General features: G+C 43.2%; 1 protein-coding gene across 1 annotated transcript; it reads right to left on the bottom strand.

Moving 5' to 3' along the window:
* Nucleotides 1-5,720: 5,720 nt before the first annotated feature.
* LOC115077736 (olfactory receptor 13F1-like) lies at nucleotides 5,721-6,299 on the bottom strand. The gene has a single exon (XM_029580024.1). The coding sequence runs from the start codon at nucleotides 6,297-6,299 to the stop codon at nucleotides 5,721-5,723; it is 579 nt and encodes a 192-aa protein (XP_029435884.1).
* Nucleotides 6,300-27,884: the final 21,585 nt, after the last annotated feature.

Below are 27,884 nucleotides of genomic sequence, written 5' to 3'. Positions count from 1 at the left end.
ATGTGGCTGCACGCATTTTAAAATCCCTGTGTCATGCATATGTCCCATCCATGCGCATTTCTGCCCACTTCGGCGCGCACCGGGCTTTTAAAATTCAGCTGTAAGGGTTATTTCTGTAGACACAAAATGGGAGAAAAGCCTTAATGAACCTGGGTCTAAGTCTGATTGTGCTAAAGAGCTGCCCTAAAGTTAGGGGCTATAGTTAGTCGGTTACCTTTATGACAGAGGGCTACATTCAATAGTGCGGTTTCACTATTCAATATACCTCCATTGATAGCAGGATAGCTTTATCCAGCTAACTTTGCTAGCCAGCTGTGTCTGGATATGGCCATTATAGTTATTAAGATTAACAATGGAAGAAGCTTGATCAGATCCAATTCTGATGCATAATTTGTCATCCATGAATAGGAGGCATTCAATGTTGAAAGACTGATTGATCAAATGTAGATAATGAAGAGGATCAGAGAGAGAAAGTGTCCTGTGGTATTCTATAATTGAGATCATTGGAGGTGGATGGTTTGCTGGCCCAAGAGACAGAATGTGTTTCTGTTGGCTAGAAAGGATGTAACAATAATTACAAACTACCAAAAAGTCCTCATTAACAATGTCAATCTCAAAACATCAATTGTTAATGATTATGACCTTCATATTAGGCTTCATTGATTAGTAATTCAACTTTAGGACTCAGCCTTATATGTAATCATCAGTCATGTTGCTCAAGTGAGCATTTATTCACAAACAGTGTGACAAAACTCATGTGAATCATTTTTTATTTTTGATAGTTCATAATTCTGAAAAACTTCTAATAAAGAATAACAATGCACTTATCTGTGTGCCCATTTAAGGGCAGTGTCTTCAATGCCAATATATCCTAAGCTGTGGATCAAGAGTTGGTGATCAACTACATCAAAGATAGCATAAAATTCTATTAGAACTAAGACAGAGTCACTGTCTTGATCTACATTAAGATAAATACCATTGGTCATGGCCAAAGGGGCTGATTCAGTTCTCTGACCTTTCCTGAAGCTGGATTGGTGAGGGTGTAGAATATTTCCATCTTCAAGGAAGCTGAGGAGTTAGAAGTAAACCACTCTTTCTACTAGTTTGCATAGTAAAGAGGAGCTAGTTGGTAATAATTAATTAGTTTTGGATCAGAGTTTGGTATCTTCAGCATAGGTTTGATGATCAATTTTTTAAGTGAGCTTGATAGGGAGTCTTGAGATAAGATGGCATTGATTATGGAGCATAGCCTTTGGGCTAGGCCCTGTTTCATTTTTCAGACAAATCTGTGGGGGTAGGAAATTAGTCTAAATTTTGGGCTCATATGATCCAAATTATCACAACCATTGATTTCTCAGTCTTGAAGCATCTGATATTTACACATTTGTCTTCAGGTGCCGGTCAAGATCATCAGCTCAGATTTCAATTTTTTCCTCAGCTCATGACTTTGGGTAATAATGAAATTACAACTGGATGCTCATTTGGACCTACCTCTACAACACAGTTGTAAAAACTTATCAGTGGTTCGGAAACTTGTCAAATCACAAGAAATATTCCAGATTGAAATTTCCAACTGAGTTAGGAATGTCAAAAGCAAATCTTTTCAGAAGTCTATTAGGCCAGATTTGATATTAGCAAATGCACAAGTGATTCACAGAAACAGACAATAAATAGAAGATGTGATTTATAAGATGAAGAAACCATAGATCCTATGAGGTAATTTTGTGATCTATTTGGCATTAAATCAGGTACAAATAACTAGGGGTGTGCATTCGTTTTGAACGCATATGTAAAACGCAACTTATTATTTTTTTTAAACTTAAAAAAGTGATGATGCTCAACGCATCGCAATTTTCAACTTATTCAACATAGCTATGTTGAATACGTTGAACCTAAATAAACACTTAAACCCCAACCCTCCTGAGCCCCCCAAGACTTACCAAAACTCCCTGGTGGTCCAGCGGGGAGTCAGGAAGCCATCCCTGTATTCCTTTACGAGGAGCACGTGACGTCGGCGTCACGAGCACGTGACGTCGGCTTCACGTCGGAGTGACGCGGACGTCACGTGCTCCTCGGCGCCTCCGCTCCGGGACCCCCGTTGGACCCAACCGGAACTTTTGGCCAGCTTGGGGGGGCCTCCCCAAGCTGGCCAAAAGTTCCGGTTGGGTCCAACGGGGGTCCCGGAGCGGAGGTGCCGAGGAGCACGTGACGTCCGCGTCACTCCGACGTGACGCCGACGTCACGTGCTCCTCGCAAAGGAATATAGGGATGGCTTCCTGACTCCCCGCTGGACCACCAGGGAGTTTTGGTAAGTCTTGGGGGGGGATTAAGGAGGGTGAGGGGTTTAAATTTTTATTTAGGGAACCGGTGAACGTATGGACAGACCCTCAACTTATGGAATTCTCCATATGTCCATATTGAACAAAATCGACCCTCAACTTCAACTTATCAACTTATCAACGCAAACTTTTTGTCTGCACATCCCTACAAATAACTGGCTCACTCTTTCCAATATCCAACAGAAATATTGAGGTCCATATTCAAAAGCATTTAGGACCTCATTTTCCAATATCGCATTGGTATCGCATGAGATACCAAAAAGGGGTGTACCTTATGCTAACAAGCATGTGTATCGCGAGTTGCACTATCACCTATGCAAAAGGCTGTTATTGCACTATTAGCCCAATTTGAGCTACATTGCCAATATATCACAGTTCATGATGTCTCCTGACAGGCCTGTTTCAGTATGATGCAGGTGAGAGAGAGAGAGAGAGAGAGAGCACCTGTCTCCTACATAGACAGGAATTCGTATCCCTATGGGAGGCCAACCTAGTAACTCGAGGTGAGGTTTAAGTATTAGTGTAGGGGGTTAGGGGCCACATTCATATTCAACGTGAGACGTACGAACAGAACAGTGCTCTCGTGTGAAGATTTGATGACCTACGGAGTGAGGAAACTCACTCCAAGATGAGATTTGGGCAAGGTTATCTCCACCTAGCTTGATGGACTCTCTACCTGGGTAACAACAAGCTAGGTGGCGAGAACCTTGCCCAAATCTCATCTTGGAGTGAGTTTCCTCACTCCGTAGGTCGTCAAATCTTCACAAGAGAGCACTGTTCTGTTCGTACGTCTCACGTTGAATGTGAAAGTGGCCCCTAACTCTTGCTGGCCTGTAGCACGTGCGATCGCACAATGTAACACAAATGAAAGAGGTGTAGTAGTTATTAGCCGCGCTAACAGTGCAGCTGTTTCGCAGCACACGATAAATCCTCCCTACTTTACATTTGCCCGCCCCAACTACGCCCCCTGAATACAAAATTAAAAATTTGCATTTGCAAACCACGTTAACTGCTGTTAGCGCGGTTTGCGGAATTATCACACGCGGTAACTCCTTGGAAAACGAGGCCCTTAGCCTGCTAACTCAGAAGTTAGTCAGCTAAATGAATATTTGTGCACACATCCAGCTAAATTCTAGCCTCTTAATAAGTGAGATGGCTAGAATTTAGCCAGCTAAATTAGAGGCAGTCCAAGGGCATAACTGCCTAAGTTAACTGGCTAACTCCAATATTCAGAGTTAGTCGGCTGAATCAGTCAGCTAAGTCTGATCAGGCCAAACATCTGTTCTAAAGTTACCTGGCTATGGTTAGCTGGCTAGCTGTAAGATAGCCGACTATATTGAATAGAGCAGATTTGCTATTCAATATTAGGGATGTGCAATTGTTTTTCCCAAATTAGCAATGTGAACAAAATTTCCTAATTCAGAATGGTTTTGGAGAACCAAAAAAGAATGGATTTTTTCCAAAATTTCAGAAAATATTCATTTTTTAGTTAGTGCGTGCTAACTCCCGATAGCGCATATTAATTCTGCACTAACTCCCGATAGTGCGCACTAACCCGAAAATCGGGGCCCCCGAAAAAAAAAAGTGGGGAAAATGAAATTCCCACAGGGGGGGAGCCCCTGAAATGAAACCCGACATGAAATTTTTACCCGAATTACATCTCGATTCAATATACCTGCAAAGTTAGCCAGATAAGTTTATCCAGATAACCTTGCTTGTCGGACTGTCTATGAATATAGACCTCAATGTTTTTTACATGGGTTATGAATGATGTAGGGGGCAATTTTCAATGTCATGAGCCTGAGGAAGTAGTGGTTTCACTGACGTAATGATTGTATGAGTACGGCCCTCACTCCATCCAGCTAAAAGCATGTGCCAGCTGTCCAGGCATGCATACGTTTAACTGGGTTTAAAGAGGCATTACTCTGGAGGAGCTTAGGTCAGGGAAAGAAAGATGGTATGTGTTCTTGACGTTCTAAACTAAAAAACATAGGCACACCATTTTACTGCCTTTGTCCACTCTCACAAATGGCAGATGAAAGATTTGCTTTCAGGATGCAGTGTGAATACTTTCCATCTGCTAACTAAAAAGGGAAACGGTGTGGGTTGATTCTCTTTGCAAATTTGCTTTAATGCAGATGGACTAAACTAGCCTGCATATATTCTATTTATTTAATTTTATTAATTTATATTTGAATATGAAAAATTGTCTCCTATAGGTGTGAGTTTTAGGTACTGTAAAGGTACCTACCTTAGGAAAGGGATGCTGAGGATTCTTATCAACCTCATTTCTATATCTTTACCGGACACTGGAGGTGCATCAGGGAGTTGTGGGGTCATCCTGCACTCTATGGGTTTCCAACAGGGGAGGAAAACTTGCTTAAAGATTCTTAGGGCTCAGTACCTCCTTTTAGTTTTCAGGAATGAAAATACACTCACTCTAGTTTGAATTAATCCAAAATTAAAACCATTTATTGAAGCAGTTGTGCTATTGTAATCAATTAATAAATGAGAAATTTCCTGAGAGTTATGCCCATACTAGAATTCTAGATAATCACATACAAACTTCATCAGCAAGCAGGGGTTTCCTCTGATTCTAAACCCCTATCAGGTTTCCACATGTAATCACTCTCTAAATAAAATCAGGAATATGGTAATGAGCTGCTTTGCTTGCAAAAAACAACAGTGCAAATTAAATGAATATATAAAATAGTAAAATATAAAGCAAAAAATAATAAAGGTATGGCTAAAACACACACAAATGCATCATAAAATAATGAGACCTAACAAATTAAGATATGACCAGTATGTGGAGGATCCAGGTCAATTTCCCTAGTCTGTGATCACTAGAACACAACTTTCCCTGCTGGGCTTGCTAGAGAAGATGAGGAGGGTGAGTGACTTATGTTAAAACCAGTGGAACAAAATGGCTTGGCAGATGGCACCTCTTTTTAAAACTCCTACTACGTCAGCCTTTATTACACAGGATACCCCCTGAACCTATAGACCCCCGTAAGAGATTTTTTCACATGATATCAAATTACTACAGTTTTAAGGGACATCCAAAATCTAAAAAAAGCAATGGAGAGAGGGTTGATTGATTCAACTGATAAACCAAGCATCATTCAAAAAGTGAATTTTCTTAGAATAATAATTTTACTCTAGACTGTCAATATGGTTGAGTCAATCTGTGCCTCCCAGAATTCCTATTATTGAGGGGTCAACAGTGATGCCTAATGAATTTAGTCAAATCTGTTTAACTGATTTGCAGTAGAAAATTAAATTAGGACCCTGGCTATAACCAATCAATGCCTTGGTTGAAAATAGATGAGTTTTAGATTGCAAGGATTTATATATATATATATATATATTAGTCTTTGTTTACTGCTTTCTATCTCTGACTTTTCTGAGGGCAATTTTTACTTCTTGATTTCTGAGGCTATAGATAATGGGGTTCAGCATTGGAGTCAATGCGGTATATAGCAAGGAAAACAGTTTGTCTAAATCTGGTAAATACATTGAGCTTGGCCTCATGTAGATAGACATAAGGGTCCCATAGAATAGAATAACAATTGTGAGGTGGGAGGAGCAGGTGGAGAAGGCCTTGTGTCTCCCTTCTGAAGATCGAATTTTCAGGATGGCCTCGATGATAAATATGTAAGATGACAGAGTTAATATAAAGGGAAAGAAGGCAAAAAATACACCATAAGTTAGAATTAAAGTTTCAAGGAAATGGGTATCACTACAGGAAAGTTTTATTATTGCATTGAGGTCACAGAAGAAATGGTTAATCTTTTTGATGCCACAATAGGAAAATTGGGATATGAAAACTTCTACAGGAATTTGTTCTAGAAAGCCAGTTATCCATGAAGCAGCCATCAGTAAGATACAGACACTTTTATTCATTATGAGTGGGTATCGCAAGGGGTTGCAGATTGCCACATAGCGATCATAGGCCATGGCTGTGAGAAGGTAGAATTCTATACCTATGAAACTTATGAAACAGTAAAGCTGTGTCATGCATAGAGAGAAGGAAATACATGTTTTCTCTTTTAAGAGACTTTCCAGTAGTGTAGAGAGTGTGACTGAGGTATTACAGATATCCAAGAAGGACAGGTTACTGAGGAAGAAGTACATGGGTTTATGGAGATGATGGTCAGAGCACATCAGAGTTAAAAACCCAAGGTTTCCCAGCACAGAGATAAGGAAGACCAGTAAAACCATAACAAAAATGAGGAGCTGCTGGTGAGAATGGCTGGAGAAACCCAGAAGAATGAATCCTGTGTTCAATGTTTTATTCTCCTCACCCATTGATTCAGTGTTCATAATCTGTAGGGAAATAAAGATAGTGATATAAATAACAACTGTAACAAAAATATTTTTTCCTATACTCAGGTTGCCTTTTTTGCTACCAGTGTTATACGCAATTCTTTCATTCAAGTCTTAAAGTCAATGACATCAGCACTCAAATTCATATACATGTTTCCCTACTATATGGGGTTATGATCTCTCCAAGTAATTTTTCTGTGCCACAAAAAAATCATTTTTAGTTTGTTCATTTATTTTTGTGTCATTCTTTTACAATTTTTTGTGTTTATTTGCTTTGGAAATAGTGCACTCTCTTCATAATTGTGTGTACTTTTTACAATATCTCAATACATAAGAACCATAGAAAATAATTTTAAAATTTATTTTTAAAATTCTATAACTATGAATATTCACATTTATTATGGTAATTATACCTAAATCTTATATAAGCTTTGCAAATTTTATAAAAAACCATTTAAATCTTGTGAACATACAAAACATATTAAAAACATGTCCATTTTAATATAAAGATCTTATACAAGTTACACAAAAGCACACATCTGACAAATTTTTATATAAGACCAGAAAACAGAAAACCCTGGGTGAATTTTCTTAAGTAAATCACAGTCTCCAACAGGATACTGTCTTAAAAATCATTTTTACCTTAAAAACATCTGGAACATCTATACTATACTCTACATATCTATGTAAGAAGAGCAACAGGCTGAAAGTATCATTTATGCCATTGTAAAGGTCAAAATAATACAAATTCAACATGAAAGAGGGAATGATTTTAGATGAGTAGGAGGAAGGGATGCAATATTGTGAAACTTGAATATGGAAAGGTGGGGGTCTGTGAGGGTATAGTGAGGGATAAATATATGAAAACTGTATAGGATGATCTGTAATATGTTATTCTTCACGATTCTATGCCAACTTTCTGAGTCTGATTCCACTACTGTTTATTTGATGTTTGACAGAATAGATTGTGGGCAATGTTTTCGTATCATTGTTTATCTTACACAATAAAAATGTCTACAAAAAAAAAATCATTTATAGTAGCAGCTCCGCTATTTGTGATGAGGTTATAACACAGTCTCCTTGTAGTTCTCTACTTTCTAACAGCGTTACACTAATCCAAAATATTTCTCTCTTGAACTATTTACAAAACAAATGAGCTATAAGGTTTGTGGGCAGTGGTCATTCATATTCATTTTAAGATATCTGAACAAATATACGGGATTCAGTTCAAATTCCATTTTCTGATTTATTAGAACCTATGCTGACCAGTGGCTTTCCATCCTTTATTTGTGCAATGTGCAATGTTTTTCTGGCTGGTATTATGACATCTGTCTTGGCTGGGATGGGATCATTAGACCCAGTGGGGAATAAAGGTTTCTCGTGTGAAGGCCGGAAGGGGTTGAGGGTCAGCGTATTTATGTTAAATAGTCCGTGGAGGGGGTGACAGATGGTTTTGAGCAGGCAGTTGCCTGCCAAGATTCACCTTGTCAGTGGCTGAATGGCTCTCTCTCCTCCATCCTGAAAGTTTTGGTGTAAGAAGCTCTTTTTTTTTTTTAAGTTAATGCAAAGATATTGGGTGGTTTGGGGGCTCTTGTTGTAGCTTAGGTGGAATCTGGTTTAAGAGCATCTGCACTTTGGGGTAGATTTTATAACATGCGCGAGTGGCCTACATGTGCGTGTGCTATCCGGCGCATGCACATGTAGGCCCAATTTTATAATGGGGTAGATTTTCAAAGGGTTACGCGCAAAGGGGCAGATCTTTAAACTTGCACGCGGGTGTAGATTTGTTTGTGCAACCTGGCGCGAACAAATCTACGCCCGAATTTATAACCTGCGCATGCTGCCGCGCGCAGGTTATAAAAATCCTGGGTCGGCACGCGCAAGGGGGTGCACAATTGCGCAACTTGCACACGCCGAGCTGCGCAGCCTTCCTCAGTTCCCTCCGGCCCCCACCCACCTTCCCCTCCCTTCCCCTATCTAACCCACCTCCAGCCCTAACTAAATCCCCCCCCCCTACCTTTGTTGAAAAAGTTACACCTGCAGCTGCCAGCGTGCCACGCCCCGGCACAGGCCGCTGTGCCAGAGCGCTTGACCCCGCTCCCGGACTGCCCCCGTTCCACCGCCATGCCCCCAGCCATGCCTCCGAACTGCCCCCAAACCGCTGCCATGCCGCCGGCCACACCCCTGTACCGCCCATTTTTCAAAGCCCCGGGACATACGCGCGTCTCGGGGCTTCTGCGCGCTGCCGAGCCTATGCAAGATAGGGTAGGCGCGCGCAGGGGCAGCTTTTTGGGGGTTACATGTCTAACCCTTTGAAAATCTGCCTCTCAATATACGCGTGTAACTTTTTAAAACCTATTTTGCATAAGCGTGCGCCCTGGGGCTTTGAAAAAGTGGCGGGAAGGGGCGGGGATGGGGGCAGGGTGGCAGTCCAGCGGCGGTCCGGGGGCGGTCCTGAGTCCTCCAGCACGGCGGCCGTGCCTGGGGATGGCGCGCCTGCATCTGGCCGGCCCGCGCAAGATATGCCTGCCTTAGTCAGGTGTAAAGAAGGGAAGAAAGGTAGGGAGGGGGATTTAGGTAGGGCTGGGGGGTGGTTTAGATAGGGGAAGGGAGGGGAAGGTGGTTGGGAGTGAAAATAAAGTTCCCTCCGAGGCCTCTCCAATTTTTGAGCGGCCTCGGAGGGAACAGGGAAAGCCATCGGGGCTCCCTTGGGGCTTGGCATGCGCAAGGTGCACAAGTGTGCACCCCCTTGCATGCGCCGACCCTGGATTTTAAACATGCGCGCGGCAGCGTGCGCATGTTATAAAATTGGGAGTACATTTGTGTGTGCCGGGTACAGAGCACAAATGTACCCCATGCGCGATCTTTTAAAAATCTGCCCCAATATGTGCGGTGCAGGAGCTCCCATGTAATAAAATCCGGGGTCGGCGCGCTCAAGGGGGTGCACAATTGTTCACCTTGGGCATGCAGAACCGCGCTGCCTTCCTCCATTCCCTCCCAGGCCAATCTGAAATTGGAGCGGCCTGTGAGGGAACTTCCCTCCCCCCTAGCCTGCCCTTCCCACCCCTTCCCCTAACCTTTCCCCCCCTAGCCCTACTATAACCCCCTCAAAAAGTTTTAATCTACCTTTTGCTCCTGCTCCTGGGCTGCCGGCTCCCAATCCTTCGACAATGGCCGCTGTGTTGCTGGCCTCTGGCCCCTCCCCACCCCTTTTGTAAAGCTCCAGGACTTACTTGGTTCCCGGGGCTTTACGTGCACCGGCAGGCCTTTTTAAAATAGGCTCGGCACGCATAGGGGCGGATTTTAAGAGCCCTGCTCACCTAAATCCGCCCAAATCCGGGCGGATTTAGGCGAGCAGGGCCTTGCGTGCCGGTGAGCCTATTTTACATAGGCCTACCGGCGCTCGCAGAGCTCCGGGACTCGTGTAAGTCCCGGGGTTTGGTGAGGGGGGCGTGTCGGGGGCGTGTCGGGGGCGGGCCCGGTCGGCACGGAGTTTTCGGGGCGTGTCGGGAGCATTTTGGGGGCGGGCCCGGGGTGTGGTTACGGCCCGGGGCGGTCCGGGGGCGTGGCCGCGCCCTCCATACCCGCCCCCAGGTTGCATCCTGGCGCGCTAGCGGCCCGCTGGCGCGCGGGGATTTACTTCTCCCTCCGGGAGGCATAAATCCCCTGACAAAGGTAGGTGAGGGGTTTAGACAGGGCCGGGCGGGTGGGTTAGGTAGGGGAAGGGAGGGGAAGGTGAGGGGAGGGCAAAGGAAAGTTCCCTCCGAGGCCGCTCCGATTTCGGAGCGGCCTCGGAGGGAACGGAGGTAGGCTGCGCGGCTCGGCGCGCGCCGGCTATACGGAATCGATAGCCTTGCGCGCGCCGATCCCGGATTTTAGCGGATACGCGTGGCTACGCGCGTATCTACTAAAATCCAGCGTACTTTTGTTGGCGCCTGGAGCGCCAACAAAAGTACGCCAAATCGTGCTATTTGAAAATCTACCCCATAACCTTTTGAAAATCCAGCCCAAAATTTTGAGCTGGATCCCCAAGCACTCAAAACTCTGTTTGATTCCTCTTTGGAGATTGGATCTAAGATGTTTACACTATGGAGAGTGTTGGTTTTTAGTTGCATAACAAACATTTGTCCCTGACATATTTATATTTGCACTTCCAAAAAAGAACTGTGGACCAATCATTGCACATCACCAGCAGATAGGTGAGAGTGATCCCACCAGTGCAGGAGTTAGGATGGTCCTTCAATAATCATATTTGAATTTTTCCAGTTACCAATCTCATTGATGTTGTTTAACAAGAAATTCTAAATTTGCAATGAATGCTTGAACTTTGTTGCATCTCCTTAGGGCCGGATTTTAAAAGGTTACACGCGTAAATCCCGGGCCTTACGCATGCCGGGCCAATTTTCAAAGGGCCTGGTCACTCGCATAAACCCACGGGATGCGTGTAAGTCCTGCAGTAAGCAAAAGGGGCACTCGGGGCGGGGGGGGGGGGGGCCTAGATGCTTAATTGGAGCAGACTGGGAGTGAACTGGGGAAGGCCCCAATGCATCACCGGGCGTATTTGCTGATCTCTATCCCCCTTGCATGCGCTGTTATAACATTGTGATTCCATGTGTGTACGCTTGCACTGTTTTAAAATCTACTCCTTAGTGCATTATCTTATTTGACTCCAATTTTATGGTGATTTATAAACTATCACATCCCATGATAAGTTTCATGAACATTAATGTGATTGTTCTGATTTCCATTTTCAGGATTTGACTTCTCTTAGTGGTCAACCAGTTGTGTGCAGAGCATTTGTTTATTTATTTATGCTGAGAATGCTCTTTTCTTAGGGGTAGATTTTTTAAAAAAGCGCGATTGCGTACTTTTGTTGGCACACCAGGCGCAAACAAAAGTACGCTGGATTTTATAAGATACGCGCGTAGCCGCGCGTATCTTATAAAATCCTGGATCGGCGCGCACAAGGCTGCCGATTTTGGGCAGCCGGCGCACGCCGAGCCGCGCAGCCTGCCTCCGTTCCCTCCGAGGCCACTCCGAAATCGGAGCATGGCGCCGTGATATACCACAGATATCGAGTCAATAATAAGTTTGCGTGTGGCAGGTCTGAAGCGGGAGTTTCAGTGAAGGTATAACATGAAAATAGAGGTTCACGAATGCGGGTAAGATTATATCTGGGCACTATTTAATTTGTATAGTTGGTGGGTTATTAAAATTATTGATAATTAAAAATAGTGATGATGTTGATTTAATGTCTTCTAGTTAGAGGCAGTGCGGGGACCCCACGCATGGTATGGAGAGTCACATGATACTATTCTGAGAAGATACGAAAACAAGTTACGATATATGATCAGCAGAAGGAATATTCATCATTAAATTACAGGATGAAAATTGATGTGTAAATACTACCAGAAATTAACCCTGTGATATAATTCTTGGTTTCCCTGAAGAAGCCTGTTTGCGCAGGCGAAACGAGCAGTCTCGGAATATTCTAATGTTTGTCAATGGGTCATTTTTCATGTTATAGATGATGTATATTCTCATATGTATGTATATGCACATGTATCATGCTTTTATGAATGTATGGAATGTATGAGGTGTGAATGTGGGTTCAATAAGTCATACTATAGATTTTAGAACTTTGTATATGCATAAGTGTCCTATACATGCCTGGATTATAGATATTGACAATTTTTGTATACATAATATTATAAATAAATTTTGGGCATTTGATTTTGCCTTGTTTCCTCTGGTATAACATCATTGTTTCTAAGATAGACAGAGGTATTGCACTTATGTAATGTACCTAATTCAAAATGTTGTACATGGGGAGCGAACGGAATGGCTAAATACATCTCTGCGTCTACACATACCCCAGAGAGAACTGAGATCGGCTAACAAGGGTTTGTTATCAATACCCAATATTAAATTGGCAAGGCTTACCCAGGTGAGGGAAGTGTGTTGTCTGTTGCAGGAGCAAAGCTGTGGAACTCCCTACCAACATCTTTGAGATTATGTACTGACAAAAAACAATTCAAAACTGACCTCAAGACTTGGTTATTTAAATGCACTTTTACTGAATATGAACTGTCAACCCTGACCACCAAATAATGAAGCTGGTAGCAAGACACGAACTAGTTTCACCAGCAATACCAGCATCTTGGACTGATCCGGCCGCTTCCTTTTATTGTCTGTCTCCCGTTTTGTGGTTTTGGTTATTTTATTCTTATATTTTAATTGATTTTATTTTGCTTTTACTGATCTTAATAACTAGCATTCCTCATTTTAACAGAGTTAGTTGTTACTATTTTATAAATGTATTGTATTTACTATATGTTATGATCTTTGTAAACCGTTGTGAAGGCACGTCTGATGTGACGGTATATAAAATACAATAAACTAAACTAAACTAAATATGCGTTTACTCAGGCATTTCTTAATATCCGTGTTAGAAGAAAAGCAAATTAAGATATCTTCTATCGGGATATACATTCCTTTTCATTTTTCTTTTAAAAGAGCATGAATTTTTTTATATGTATAAAATTTGATTTTATGCACCTAAAATGGCATTTATTTATTTATTTATTTATTTAACATTTTTCTATACCGACCTTCATGGTTAAATACCATATCAGGACGGTTTACATCGAACAGGGATAAAAATAATTAGGTAAAGGAAGAGACAAAGTTACATTAAACGAGGACCGTGAACTTGGAAGCTTAGGTAGCTGGAAGAAAAGAGATAAAGTTAAGTAAAGAAAAGAGAAATAACAAATTCCGGACTAGAGATAGTTCAGAATAGAATTAGTCCACATGTTAGAGTTGGTATCCATGCTGTCCAGGAATCAGATGAGGGGAGGTATAATTGTTCGTATAATTGTTCGTGAGTAGATAAAGTCTAATGTGTATCCCAGGGTTCTGGGAAGGCTAGGCGGAACAACCACGTTTTGAGTTTTTTTTTAAAAGTTAGCAGGCAAGGTTCCAACCTGAGTTCAGCAGGGAGGTTGTTCCAGATAGCTGGGGCTGCTGTTGAAAATGCTCGGTCCCTGGATGCAATGAGTCGCGTGGCTTTGGTTGGAGGGGCTTGTAGTGTTCCTTTGGATATTTCTCTCATTGGCCTATTAGAAGTATGGAGTTTTAATGGAATTTCAAGGTCGAGATAAAGGAGATCGTAGATGGATTTATGTATTAATGATAAAGATTTGTGAAGGACTCTGTGGTTGATTGGTAACCAGTGTAGATTTCGGAGGATGGGTGTAATATGATCACTCCGCTTGGTGCTTGTTAGGATTCTGGCAGCAGCATTTTGTATCATCTGAAGTGGCTTAATGGTTGAGCTGGGTAGACCTGTGAGGAGAGCGCTGCAGTAGTCTATTTTGGCAAATATCAAGGATTGAAGAACTGTCCTAAAGTCGTGGAAATATAAGAGAGGTTTGAGTCTTTTTAATACCTGTAGTCTGAAGAAGCAGTCTTTGGTGATAGTGTTAATCATACTCTTTAGGTTAAGATGGTTATCGAGTATTACCCCCAGGTCTCTAACCTGAGTATGAGTGAGGGCATGGTTATGATGGGTCTGTGATTGGATGTTGTCTTGGTTGGCGGAAATGAGAAGGAGTTCAGTCTTGTTAGCATTGAGGACCAAATTTAAACTGTTGAGGAGACTAGTGATAGATTGTAGACTATGGGGGTCATTTTTCAAAATGCGGTAAGGCGTTTTCGCATGCGATAGGCCTTTAACGTATGCGATCGCACCATATCGTATGGAGTGATGCAAATTCCAAAAATGGGAGGAGTGGGCTGGGTTAGCCTCTCTGTGAAGAACTATTGCACAGCCATAATGCAGATTTTAACTACACCTCTTTGAAATGCATTAGGCAGTGACCATGTGGACCATTTGTGATGTGTCCTGTAAGGCTTATTTCAGATGATTTGAAGGCTCTGGAGATGGAGAGAGAGAGGGAGGGGGAGGGAGAGGGAGAGAGAGAGAGAGAGAGAGAGAGAGAGAGAAACTGTAATAGCATGTCCCATGGGCAGGTATTTGTATCCCTATGATAGGCCCGCCTAGTAACTCGAGGTGGGGATTAGGTAAGAGTGTAGGGGGTTAGGGGCCACTTTGACATTGTACGTGACACCTACGAACATAACAGTGGTCTCTTGTGAAGATTTGCTGGCCTTCGGAGTGAGGAAACTCACTCCAAGATGAGATTTGGGCAAGGTTCTCTCAACCTAGCTTGATGGACTCTCTACCTGGGTAACATCAAGCTAGGTTGAGAGAACCTTGCCCAAATCTCATCTTGGAGTGAGTTTCCTCACTCCGAAGGCCAGCAAATCTTCACAAGAGACCACTGTTCTGTTCGTAGGTGTCACGTAGAATGTCAAAGTGGCCCCTAACCCCCTACACTCTTACCTAATCCCCACCTCGAGTTACTAGGTGGGCCTATCATAGGGATACAAATACCTGCCCATGGGACATGCTATTATGGCCAGTCTCTCTCTCTCTCTCTCTCTCTCTCTCTCTCTCTCTCTCTCTCTCTCTCTCTCTCTCTCTCTCTCTCTCTCTCTCTCTCTCTCTCTCTCTCTCTCTCTCTCCATGTTTATACATGTAAAGTGCACTTACACATGTATAACCTATGAACAATTTAATGGCATGTATTATAGCAATTTTCAAAAGCCAGTCACCCAGTGGTTGAATGCAAACAGGTCTGGCACTTATCACAGAATCTGAAATGGTATCACAATTTGCACTGTTAGCTCTTCGCACAGGTAATTAGTGCACATTGCAATAAATGATACATTAGCATAAAACACACCCCTTTTGCTATCGCATGCGGTACTTACCGCATTTTGATAAATCCAGGCCTATGACAGTAACTTTTAAACAGCCGTGAAGGCGTACATGTATGCGTGTATGGTGGCTCACGTGAATGGACATCAGGGGCGGATTCCCGATGATGACCGGTCCAGGGATTCATCGCCCAGGCCGGCCAAGGAGATACCATGTGATCTGCCGAGCATGGCTCTGTCACAGCCACACTCGGCGGACCACATGACTAGAGCCATCGGCCCACCGGGGAATGCTCGATCCCCCGATAGGGCAATCCGCCCCGATGGACATGGCCATTTTATAGCATATGCGTGTACATGGGCACACAATTTTGTATGGGCATGTGTGCTTGTGCGCACAAAAGCTGGCTCTACTGTGTAAGTGGGGAATTGTATTAGATATGCACACCGACACAATTACCAGTTTCCCCAGTCCATTCCCAATTTACCCAGGTAAAGGCTTCCAACTTCCTAAACCCCCTCCCCAAATTAATCTTCCTCTCTTTTACCCTATTATCGCCGACCCTTCAAACCCAACTGAATAGCTCTATTTTATTTTATTTTATAACTTACAAGCCATCCATAGCAGAAGTAGAGTCCCACAGCAGATAACTCCAGCACACATTTCTGCATGAAATATGTGCACATTTCAAGTCAGCTTCCTGGAACGCCCATGTCCCACCCAAGCTCTGCCCAGATCAGTGCCAACACCATACCCTTTTTTAACTTTTTTATTTGTGCTTATACTGGAGGATACAGGCATTCTCAGGCGCTTCTTAAAATCCTCGCAGTACGCGCCAGCACGAGACATGCTTGAATTTCCTGGCTTTGGCATGTGTGGGGATTTTAAAATTTACCTTTATGGGGATAATTTTCAAAAGGATTTACATTTGTAAAATTGGTTTTAACACATGTAAATGCACTTTACTATTGTAAGTGGGCTTTTGAAAATTGCTATAATACATGCCATCGAATTGTTCATAGGTTATACATGTGTAAGCGCACTTTACATGTATAAATTGCTTTTGAAAATTGCTATGATAGTATGTTACATTTCCACATGTAACTCCTTTGAAAATTATCTGTTTAAGGAGGTAATTATGTGTGTAAATTTAAACATACTTCTTAGCAAGTTTCAAAAGCCATTTATACCCATTTAGGGCTAGATGTTTAAAAATGTGCGCAATTTTATAACATGCGTACGCTGGGACGCGCATGTAATGAAATCCATGGCGGCACGCACAAGGGGGGTGGAAATAAGCTAATTTACACGGCAACCAGATTGGAGTTCTCTCAGTTCCCTCGCAGTCTGCTCCAATTTAGGAGGGAACTTTCCTACCCCCTACCCTAACCTCCCTTCCCCTTCCCCTTCTCCTCACCCTCTAAATCCCTTTTTTTATCTTTTATTTTGCAGGTTACTTCAGGGCCCGAAGCCAGGTGCATTGTTGGCTACTGTTTGAGTCGACTTCCCCTTCACCTCTTGCCACTGAAGCAGAGAGAAATGATTGAGGTACATCAACACCATGAAGGCTTATTGGTTAAGGGTAGTAACCGCCAAACTAGCAAGTTACCCCATGCACTCTTTTCTTTCTTTCCATCTTGTATCTAATTCCTCTTTTCCTCTTTTCTCCCTGCTGTTGAAGCAGAGAGCAATGTTGGAGTTGGATCAGGCTTATTGGTTAAGGGTATTAACTGCCTCATCAGCAAGTTACCCAATGCACTCTTTTCTTCCTTTCCAATCCTCTAACCTTTAGAAAAATCGAAACATAGAAACAGAGCAACAGAGAAGGACTACCAAAATGATAAGGGGAATGGAACAGCTCCCCTATGAGGAAAGACTAAAGAGGTTAGGACTTTTCAGCTTGGAGAAGAGACGGCTGAGGGGGATATGATAGAGGTGTTTAAAATCATGAGCGGTCTAGAACGGGTAGATGTGAATCGGTTATTTACACTTTTGGATAATAGAAAGACTAGGGGACACTCCATGAAGTTAGCATGAGGCACATTTAAAACTAATCAGAGAAAGTTCCTTTTTACTCAACACACAATTAAACTCTGGAATTTGTTGCCAGAGGATGTGGTTAGTGCAGTTAGTATAGCTGTGTTTAAAAAAGGATTGGATACGTTCTTGGAGGAGAAGTCCATTTCCTGCTATTAATTAAGTTGACTTAGAAAATAGCCACTGCTATTACTAGCAACAGTAACATGGAATAGACTTTGTTTTTGGGTACTTGCCAGGTTCTTATGGCCTGGATTGGTCACTGTTGGAAACAGGATGCTGGGCTTGATGGAGCCTTGGTCTGACCCAATATGGCATGTTCTTATGTTCTTAATATAGAAATGACGGCAGAAAAAGACCAAACAGCCTATCCAGTCTGCCCAGCAAGCTCCCAAACTTATTTTCCCATACTTATCTGTTTCACCAACCACCAAGTTCCTGCCACTCCCTGCCATTGATGCAGAAAGTAATGTTGGAGTTGCATCAAAGGTGAATCAAAAGGCTTAATGGTTAAGGTTAGTAACTGCCGCATCAAGCAAGTTATCCCAATGCTTATTTACCCAGACTGCATAGATCAATGCCTTCTTGGATGTTGTCTTAATGTAAATCCTCTTTTCCACATTTCCCCTGCTGTTGAAGCAGAGAGCAATGCTGTATATGCATTCAAAGTGAAGTATCAGGCTTAATTGGTTTAGGGTAGTAACCGCCGCAATAAGCAAGCTACCCCCACGCTTATTTGTTTGCCCTGATTGTGTAATTCAGTCCTTGTTGGCTGTTGTCTGAATGCAAATCCTCTTTTCCACATTTTCCCTTGCCATTGAAGCAGAGAGCAATCTTGGAGTTGCATTATCCATGTGAAGGCTTATTGAGTAAGGGTAGTAATCACCAGGTAGTAGCCACCATTCCTGCAAGCCACCTCCATGGATCTTCTCTTCATTCCCATCCTCTAGCCTTTATGGATCTACTGTGTTTATCCCATGCCCCTTTGAAATCCTTCACAGTTTTGGTTTTCACCACTTCCTCCGGAAGGGTGTTCCAGGCGTACACCACCCTCTCTGTGAATAAATACTTCCTGACATTGGTTCTGAGTCTTCCTCCCTGGAGTTTCAAATTGTGACCCCTAGTTCTACTCACTTTTTTCCAACAGAAAAGATCTGTTGTTGACCATGGATCATTAAAACCTTTCAAGTATCTGAAAGTCTGGATCATATCACCCCCTGCTCCTCCTCTCCTTCAAGGTGTACATATTTAGGTTCTTCAATCCCTCTTCATAAGTCATTTTATGAAGACCATCCACCTTTTTGGTCGCCCTTCTCTGGATCGCAACCATCCTGTCTCTGTCCTGTCCCTGTCTCTCTCTCTTTCTGTCTCTCTCTCTCTCTCAATTTGGCATATCACACATCCTAATACCAGGAAAAAAGGTGTAATTATCTTGTGTAAATGATATTAAACATGTTTATTGTGTGCTATTTTCCAAGTGGGAGGTATCAATGAACTGGAAGGGAGCTCAGGTTTGAACAAGCAAGAAGGTCTTCATGTCCTAGAGAAGAACTGAGCAAACGGATGAAGTAATTGGTAAAACAAATAATTTCACTTAAGCACGCATGTTTTAAAATATACCAATTTACACACGTAAATACTGATTTATGCAAGTAAGTCCAACTTTATTTTCTCAAATAAAATATATGCATGCACTATGGGGCGGATTTTCAAAGAGTTACGTGCGTAACCCCAAAAACCCGCTCCTGCACGTGCCGAGCCTATTTTGTATAGGCACTTGGCCAGCGCGCGCAACCTACACCTGCCTGGAGGCGCAACTTTGTCAACAAAGGTCCAGGGGGGGGGGGTTTAGATAGGACTGGGGGGGCGGAAGGAAAGTTCCCTCCGAGGCCGCTCTGAGGGAACAGGGAAAGCCATCGGGGCTCCCCTAGGGCTCGGCGCGTGCAAGGTGCCCAAGTGTACACCCCCTTGTACACGTCGACCCCGGATTTTATAACATGCATGCGGCTACGTGCGCATGTTATAAAATCGGGCGTAGATTTAAAAATCTGGCCCTGTATATTTTTAGAATAGGAAATGTAAGTATGCATGTTGTTCAGTGCATTGAAATACTCGCTTTCAGTGGAACATATATTCCCTCATATGCATCCATATGTTGAAGACAAACATATTTTATAATACACACATATGTGATATATGCAGATTACAAAATAATGCAGTACAACTACATGCTGTCATGTATGAACATATATACGTGCAGTTGTTTGAAATTTATCCTCCCTAACTTCCAACATGAATAAAAACAACCAAAAAAATGCACCAAAAAAAGCCATAATGAGTGAGCCAAACAAATGAAATTTTTTTAATGCTAAAATAAGTAAAACATTTTTTGTATGTGCACCTCTCTATTTGATTCTCATTCACATTTAATAAGTATCCTCAGCTTAAAGCTTTCTGAAAAGGTATGGAGCCAGTATCCTCCAGAAATACTAAAGATTTTTCCTGTTTTGTGTCAGCTCTTAGTGTATCTTTCATACAATGTGCAAAAGTTTATAAGAAATTGCCATGCTGAGTCAGACCAGGGGTCAAGCAAGCCCAGCTTCCTGTTTCCAACAAACTAAGCCACAAGAACCTGGTTGGTTATCATTTTAAATGAAAAAAAAATGTCTGGATATTTGGCATCCCAGTCCTCAACTTGAATACCCAGGGATGGCAATTTTCAAAGCGGCATGCGGATACACATATGTGTTCTCATGCCGGCCCACATCAACATGCACTGCCTTTTTATAACATATGCATGCATATGCACACATTATAAAATAGGCTGCTCGCGTGCACACGTGAGCCTAATTTTAAGTGGATGCGTGCATGTGCACACAAATCTCAATTCTACCGCATAAATATGGGAACTTTTAAAGGGACACGCGCTGACGCCATTCTCAGTTTACCAATTCATCCACCAGTTCGTCCATTTAACTGCTAGGTCCTGCAACCCCAACCCGGTTTGATCACCTACACTGGCCTCAGTTACCCTCAATTCCTTTAAAGCCTCAGAAATAGCTTGATCCTTTTATTTTATAAGATGCATGTTATCTATAACACAAGTAAAGTTACACAGAAGGAGACCACGGCACTCACCAGGGCAGGCAAGTATTTACGTGCACACCTCTTGGACATGCCCTGAGATACCCATGACCTGCCCCGACCATGACCACAACCTGCCACCTTTTGAAAAATGTTGAGATGTGCGCGCAGCAGGAGATACACACGTATCAGGACAGCTTTTAAAATGCGGTCAGCCCAAGCCAGACTTGTGCCTGTATTTCACATTTCTGGCACACACCGGGCTTTTAAAATTCACCTTTTGGTTTTGAAACAAGAAAATACCCGATCACATTCCTTAAGCACGCTCCCACACACCCTTCTTTGAAAATTATTGAGCACATTTTGGCTTGCCTTTGCTTTCTGTGAATTTTCAAGACTTGTGCTTCTCATTTCAGCTTTTTTCCAAGTCCATGAACTGGTTTGAATTTATGGGGGCAAAAATCACAAGTTCTTACATAGATGTTACCATGTGTTAGTATTTAAAATTTCTTCACAGCATCATTACTGGTTCTGATTTGTAAATCAACTGATCTGTGTGGGTAATTTTTCCCCATAAATTTACATATGTAATTTTGAAAATGCAAAAGCACCAACGTTAGTGCTAGGCTCTGCCCAATTCTCTCCACAGGAGCACTAACTCTCGCATCAGGCAAAATCGCAAGTATAGAGATAAATTTTAAGACCCGCGTGTGGGTGCACATGTGTGGCACTTTAGCCAGCACACACACACGGACATGACAATTTTATAACATAACGCGACCTGGAGGGAATTTTTGTAACCTCATGCACCAACGCAATAGCCCTTTTTCCCAGTTCGTAACAGTATAGGAAAGGACTTCCTAATCCGCCCAGCTAACTTGCTTCCCTTTTACGCCATCACCCCAGACCCTTAATATCCTGCTGACTAGTGTATTTTTGTTTTGTTACATGATTGCACGCCATCCGTAGCAGAAGTAAAGTTATGAGGTAGGGGACCCTGGCGTGCGCTTGTGCGTGTAACTGCTTATGTGCTGGATTCATGCTACAGACCTGGCCTGCCCATGTCCCTCTCATGCCCTACCCAGACCACACCCATTCCACGCCTTTTTTCAGCAAATATTTTTGTGCGAATAATGGGAGATCCACGCGAGTCTGAGTCACTCACTTCTCTCCCGATTTTGGTGCGTAAGGTTTTTTAAATTGACCAGATAGTAGAGAAGTGCATTTGACTGAAATGAGTGTACAGAAAACAATGAATGAAAGCCATTTTTTGTTTCAGTTATGCCCCAGAAATGAAAAGGGGAACCCATAAAAATTAAGAAACAATATTTTCATTATCATTTGTTTATGTTTCTCATTCATGCCTAAGGTGCAAGTAAGACAGCAGCAGCAGTTAGATTGCATTCCTTCTTTTCATGGTACCCGAGCAGCGAAGCAATGCCAGTGAGGTCATAGTCTGAGCACGGCTGAGGGCAGAGCAGGGGACTCAGGTCAGCAAACCACTGGCTCCTCAGTGCCCCTTCTGTGCAATCTCTACAGTTACACAATTCCAGGAAAAGATGTTTGCTGTTGCTACTGCTTTACTTTGGAGCTCTGCCCGATGAACGTAGGAGAAAGTCCCGATTTTAAACTTTCAAAAATCACTGCCATTTTTTTTAATATAAAAAGCTTTTGGATTTTCATAAACTGACTGTTTCTCTCTCAGCTGCTTCCAAGGCATTCCATATTATTTGTATTTTGTACAGCTCATTTGAGCATTGATCCTTCATTGTACAGAGCTTGGCATCCCTAAGAGGCAGCAGTCACCTGGTATTCACTGCTGGCTGAGTAAACATCAGTCAGGTTTATCTTGTACTGAAAGTTTTATTGTATATATGTAAACAGGTTATCTTCTTACTGTACACTCAGAAGCCTAATTGTGCTGGGGTAGGGCAGAGGAGAGAAGCAGTTTACAGGGGTGATTGATTTTTAGAGTCTCTCTCTCTCACTGCAGTGCAGTGCAGGCTAATCTTGAGAGCAGCCAGAGCCCTATGCCTTGTCTGCTTCTTCTGTGAGAGAACACGCTTAGGTGAATTTTAAAAGTTCAGTGCGCACCAATACCAGAGAGATTTGTGCTTCTCTCAGGCCGGCGCATGCCACAATCATTTAAAAAACTGTGCAAATATGCAAGTATCTTCTGGTATACACACAATTTGAAAAGCATGGTTGGGACATGGGCATTCCAGGAAGAAAACTTGATGTGTGCACATAAGTCCCCTACCACATAACTTTCAGTTATGGACGGAGTATAAATATAAAAATAAAATAATAGGCGAGTGAGCAGGGTTTTAAGAGTTGGGGTGAAAAGGGTAAAATGGAGGCTAATTATCAGGGGGGTTAAGAAGTCCGATCTGTTAACTGAACGGACTAATAATGAACTGGGAAAAAGAGCTATTGCATTGGCTCACGTTGTTTTTAAAATCTCTCCACTTACGCTGTAAAGCCGGCATTTGCGTGCATGTGCGCTCGTCCATATAAAATCGTGTGCATATGTATGTGTGTACAGCTGCTTTTTTACTATGCGTGCATATTCATGCGTATGTTATACAATGCCTATGTCCATTTGTGTGAGCCAGCATACGCACATACATGCACGCTCTTGTGGCTGTTGAAAAGTTACTGACCCCATATGTGTGTGAATGTGACATTTTTGCACACACTGTTTGGGTTACTGGGTTTTCTATATTGTACTGTAGTAGTGCACTTAGGCATAGCCAGTCTGGTCTGTGAGTGAGACAGAGAGTCAGTATTAAATTGTTACTGGTGAATATTGTGACATCAGAACCCCTGGTACCCAGTATTTCCAATCCCACCATACCATTGTGAGGGAAAGGGAGGGAATGGTACCAGGCAGAGTCATCCAAGCCTGCCAGAAGCACAAGCAGTGAGGAAAAAGAGAGTCTTACCCCTAAATGTATGAAAGTAACATAGTAATGACAGCAGAAAAAGACCAAATAGTCCATCCAGTCTGCCCAGCAAATTTCATATAATATTAACCGCTGCTATGTCTCTGTTAAGGACAGTAATTGCTGCTCCATACTGTTACCCCCAAGCCTTATGTTAAAGGTAGAAATATTTACAATCAGAAAATGCTGCTTGAACATCCTTGGATTTTTGTCTTGGCTGTAGAAGCCAACCAGTGCTTTTCCCCTGATGTCTGCGTATTGTTAACCCAGACCGTATAGGCTGGGGCCCAGTGTTGGCTGTCCTATGAATCCAATTCCCCTTTATCCTTCCTGCCATAAAAGCAGAGAGCGATATTGAAATTGCACCAAAAGCATCAAGGCTAATCAACTAATGGTAGCAATCCCCAAGCCTTCTCTTAAGGGTAGTAAATGCCGCTCCATGCAGGATCCCCCCAAATATCAACATGCAGTGGACCTGAGGCATATTTCCCAGGCTCTGCTAACAAGAGCAATAAACTCCCTTTGTGCTCACTAGAGAAGTCAAGAGGGTGATTGACTCATCCTCATGCTGGCAGACCTAGGAACATTTCAAGTATGAAATATTCAACAAGCTCACGCACTCCCCTATGATCCTGCTCCCAAACTATACTGCAAGAGCACACACTCTCACTCACCCATTGTTTACTGACTTATAATCACATCCAGCATCACACACTCATTCATGCCCACCTTACCCCCTTCCCACACTCATTAATGGTCTCATTCTCATCAGACACTAGCACTCCATAATCTAATACACTTTCTTGCGTTTCCACACATATATTTATTATTATCTATCCAGCACAAGGCCATTCACATTCAGCTTTCCAATGCCCCTTGATGGCTGCTGTACCATCCGATACACTCTCACAAACATTGGTCTGTCCACCAGGCTATTATTTAAACTCATCCATCCATAACACGATGAATCATACTCAGTGGGCTAACACACTCTTACTTGGACTTATTTCTCCAGCACACTCTCAAAACAAATTCCAACAAGAACATAAGTTCAGCTCACATTCACTAAGCAAAACTTCTTGATGTGAGAGTGACAGAAAAGCTGATGCCTGCTATGCCTGAGGTGGGTGAGGGGAAAGGAATGTAAGCATCAGTGTATAAATGGGAGATACAGGGTAGACAGTACCAAGAGTGTAGAGTCACTGTTCTGTGGGTGACCCTCTTGGGCTGAGGTCATGTTCATTTTAACTAATATGCAGTGAAATGGGAACTGTGAAAGGGACTGGAGACTTGTAACCTCTGATGTCCTGGGTGGAGTGGGAAATGGTGGAGAGATATAGGACTCAAGCCATGTAAACCTCATTTATACAGCTTTCTAGAGAAAAAAATCCCCTCTTTACCTATGATTTAAAAAATGGGAAATATTTTAGCTGCCGACTGCAATAAGCATCTTTCACTAGAGATGTGAATCGTGTCCTCGATCGTCTTAACGATTGATTTCGGCTGGGAGGGGGAGGGAATCGTATCGTCGCCGTTTGGGTGTTTAGAGTATCGTGAAAATCATTAAAATCGTGAACCGGCACACTAAAACCCCCTAAAACCCACCCCGACCCTTTAAATTAAATCCCCCACCCTCCCGAACCCCCCCCCCCCCCAATGCCTTAAATTACCTGGGGGTCCAGCGGCGGTCCGTAGCTAAATCGGGGGAAGGGGGAGGGCAGGAAAACCGGCACACTAAAACACCCTAAAACCCACCCACGACCCTTTAAATTAAATCCCCCACCCTCCCGAACCCCCACAAATGCCTTAAATTACCTGGGGGTCCAGCGGCGGTCCATAGCTAAATCGGGGGAAGGGGGAGGGCAGGAAAACCGGCACACTAAAACACCCTAAAACCCACCCCCGACCCTTTAAATTAAATCCCCCACCCTCCCGAACCCCCCCCCCCAAATGCCTTAAATTACCTGGGGGTCCAGCGGCGGTCCGGAACGGTCCTCCTGCAATTGAATCATGTTGTCTTCAGCCGGCGCCATTCTGCGCCGCCATTTTGCAAATGGCGGCGCAAAATGGCGGCGGCCATAGACCAACACGATTCGAGAACCCCCGCTGAACGACCTCCTGCAGTCGATCTCCTGCCGGCGCCATTTTCCGTACGGAAAACGATTTGCGGCAGGAAATCACTCCCGGACCCCCGCTCGACCCCCAGGGACTTTTGGCCAGCTTGGGGGGGGCCTCCTGACCCCCACAAGACTTGCCAAAAGTCCAGCGGGGGTCCGGAACGACCTCCTGCAGTCGAATCGTGTTGGTCTATGGCCGCTGCCATTTTGCGCCGCCATTTTGCAAAATGGCGGCGCAGAATGGCGCCGGCTGAAGACAACACGATTCAATTGCAGGAGGTCGTTCCGGACCGCCGCTGGACCCCCAGGTAATTTAAGGCATTTGGGGGGGTTTCGGGAGGGTGGGGGATTTAATTTAAAGGGTCGGGGTGGGTTTTAGGGTGTTTTAGTGTGCCGGTTTTCCTGCCCTCCCCCTTCCCCCGATTTACGATTTTTTGACGATAAATCGGGGGAATTGGTATTGTATCGTGCCCCTAACGATTTTTGACGATTTAAAATATATCGGACGATATTTTAAATCGTCAAAAAACGATTCACATCCCTATCTTTCACACATACATGATTCTAAAAGTTTGTTTGCTTGAACTGCACACTAAACACAGTTCAGAAATACAAGCACACATTATAAATCATAGGCTAAAGATTACAATTGAAACTAGATGTAAGATGTTAAATAGTTCTAATGATACAAATCATTGCAAAGAAATTACAGAAGAGAATATTTTGATGAGTTGCACTCAACCATAGAAAGTTCAGAAAAATGCAGAACTTGAATGTGGCATCTATTAAGTAATCCAAATTTTAAAATTATTATATCTTCATGCAATATTTTAAGAGGTTTTTTCATAAACATATTCAAATCTTCCATCAGAGGGATCCACAGCAATGGGAAGTTTAAAGAAACAAAATGTTCAAGATTTATTGGTCAGGAAGTTTGCTGAGCTGCTTTGCTTATTTAAAACAAGCCGTTAAGCCCGTAACAACGGGCTACATTAAAATTTTTTTTTGGTCCATTTCCTTTCCACTCCCTCCCCCCACCTCTCTCTCTCTCTCTCACCTCCCCCCACACCTCCCTCCCACTCTCCTCCCTCCCTCCCTCCCTCTCACCTCCCCCCACCTCCCTCTCTCTCTCCTCCCCACCTCACTCCCTCCCTCTCTCCCCCTCCCCCTCCCACCTCCCCTCAGCTCACTCTCCTCCCAGCTCATCCACAACCGGCAGACAGGGGGTGTCCCTCCCGCGCACGTGCGCCGCCGCCGTTACTGCTCCTCCCTGCCTCTCGCACGCTGCCGCCGCTACTGCTCCTCCCTGCCTCTCTCTCTCGTACGCGCGCGCGTCGCCGCCACTATTGCTCCTCTCTGCCTCTCGCGCGCGTCGCCGCCGCGGCTACTGCTCGTCATCGCCGCCACCGCCGCCGGTCCTGCTCGCTGCCGGTCCTGCTCCTAAGGAGCAGGCGCCATTTTTTTTCCTGACACGCTGCGCTCTGGCCGATGTGCGCGCATGCGCAGTAGAGCTGCTCTCTACTGCGCATTTGCGGCACGTCGGTCAAGCTTCGTTTATTAGTATAGATTAGTTTTGCCATTTCTCATTAAAAATTCAATTTAAAAAAATATAATTCATGGCCTTACCATTGAGTTTATTGCTTGATTAAAGGTGGTATTTTTTTAATTTATTGCAAACATTTATTAATCGTCTTACTGTTAAAAACACCCAAAGTGACGCACAACAAGATAAAATATAATATAAAACAATTGTTTAAAACAAATAAAACACATTCTTCAGCTATCAAAGACAGCTAATATTATCACCAGGAAGCTTTTTACAAGCTCTTTATATCCATGACACAACACTATTGTTCCCTCACTCAACCAAAAATAGTGAACATCATTCATGTTTTCAGCTTTTTACAATATTATTATTAGTACAGCCATGACCTAATATCCAGTTTCCTTTTTAAGTACAGAAATTTACATAAGGTTATGATGATTAACCAATGGCAGGACAGTTTCCAGTGGCAAATTTCTGTACCAAATGCATGATTCTACCCTGTTTTTTTTTTTTTTGCACTGAATGTTAATTGCCAAACATTTGACTGCTGCCCAGACTTACCTAGATCACATCTCATTCTGTCTTTTCCCTCAGGGATGTGCACTAGGTTTCTGATATTTTTGTCATCTGCAAAGAGGCACGGCTTTCTTTCTAACACCTCTGCAATATCATTCACAAAAGTTTTAAACAGAGGCAACCCTG

The sequence above is a fragment of the Rhinatrema bivittatum genome, chromosome 16, assembly GCF_901001135.1.
Source record: "Rhinatrema bivittatum chromosome 16, aRhiBiv1.1, whole genome shotgun sequence".
In the NCBI taxonomy this organism is placed as follows: domain Eukaryota; kingdom Metazoa; phylum Chordata; class Amphibia; order Gymnophiona; family Rhinatrematidae; genus Rhinatrema; species Rhinatrema bivittatum.
The sequence above is the reverse complement of the archived record's forward strand: the minus strand, read 5'-3'. Positions and strand labels throughout refer to the sequence as shown.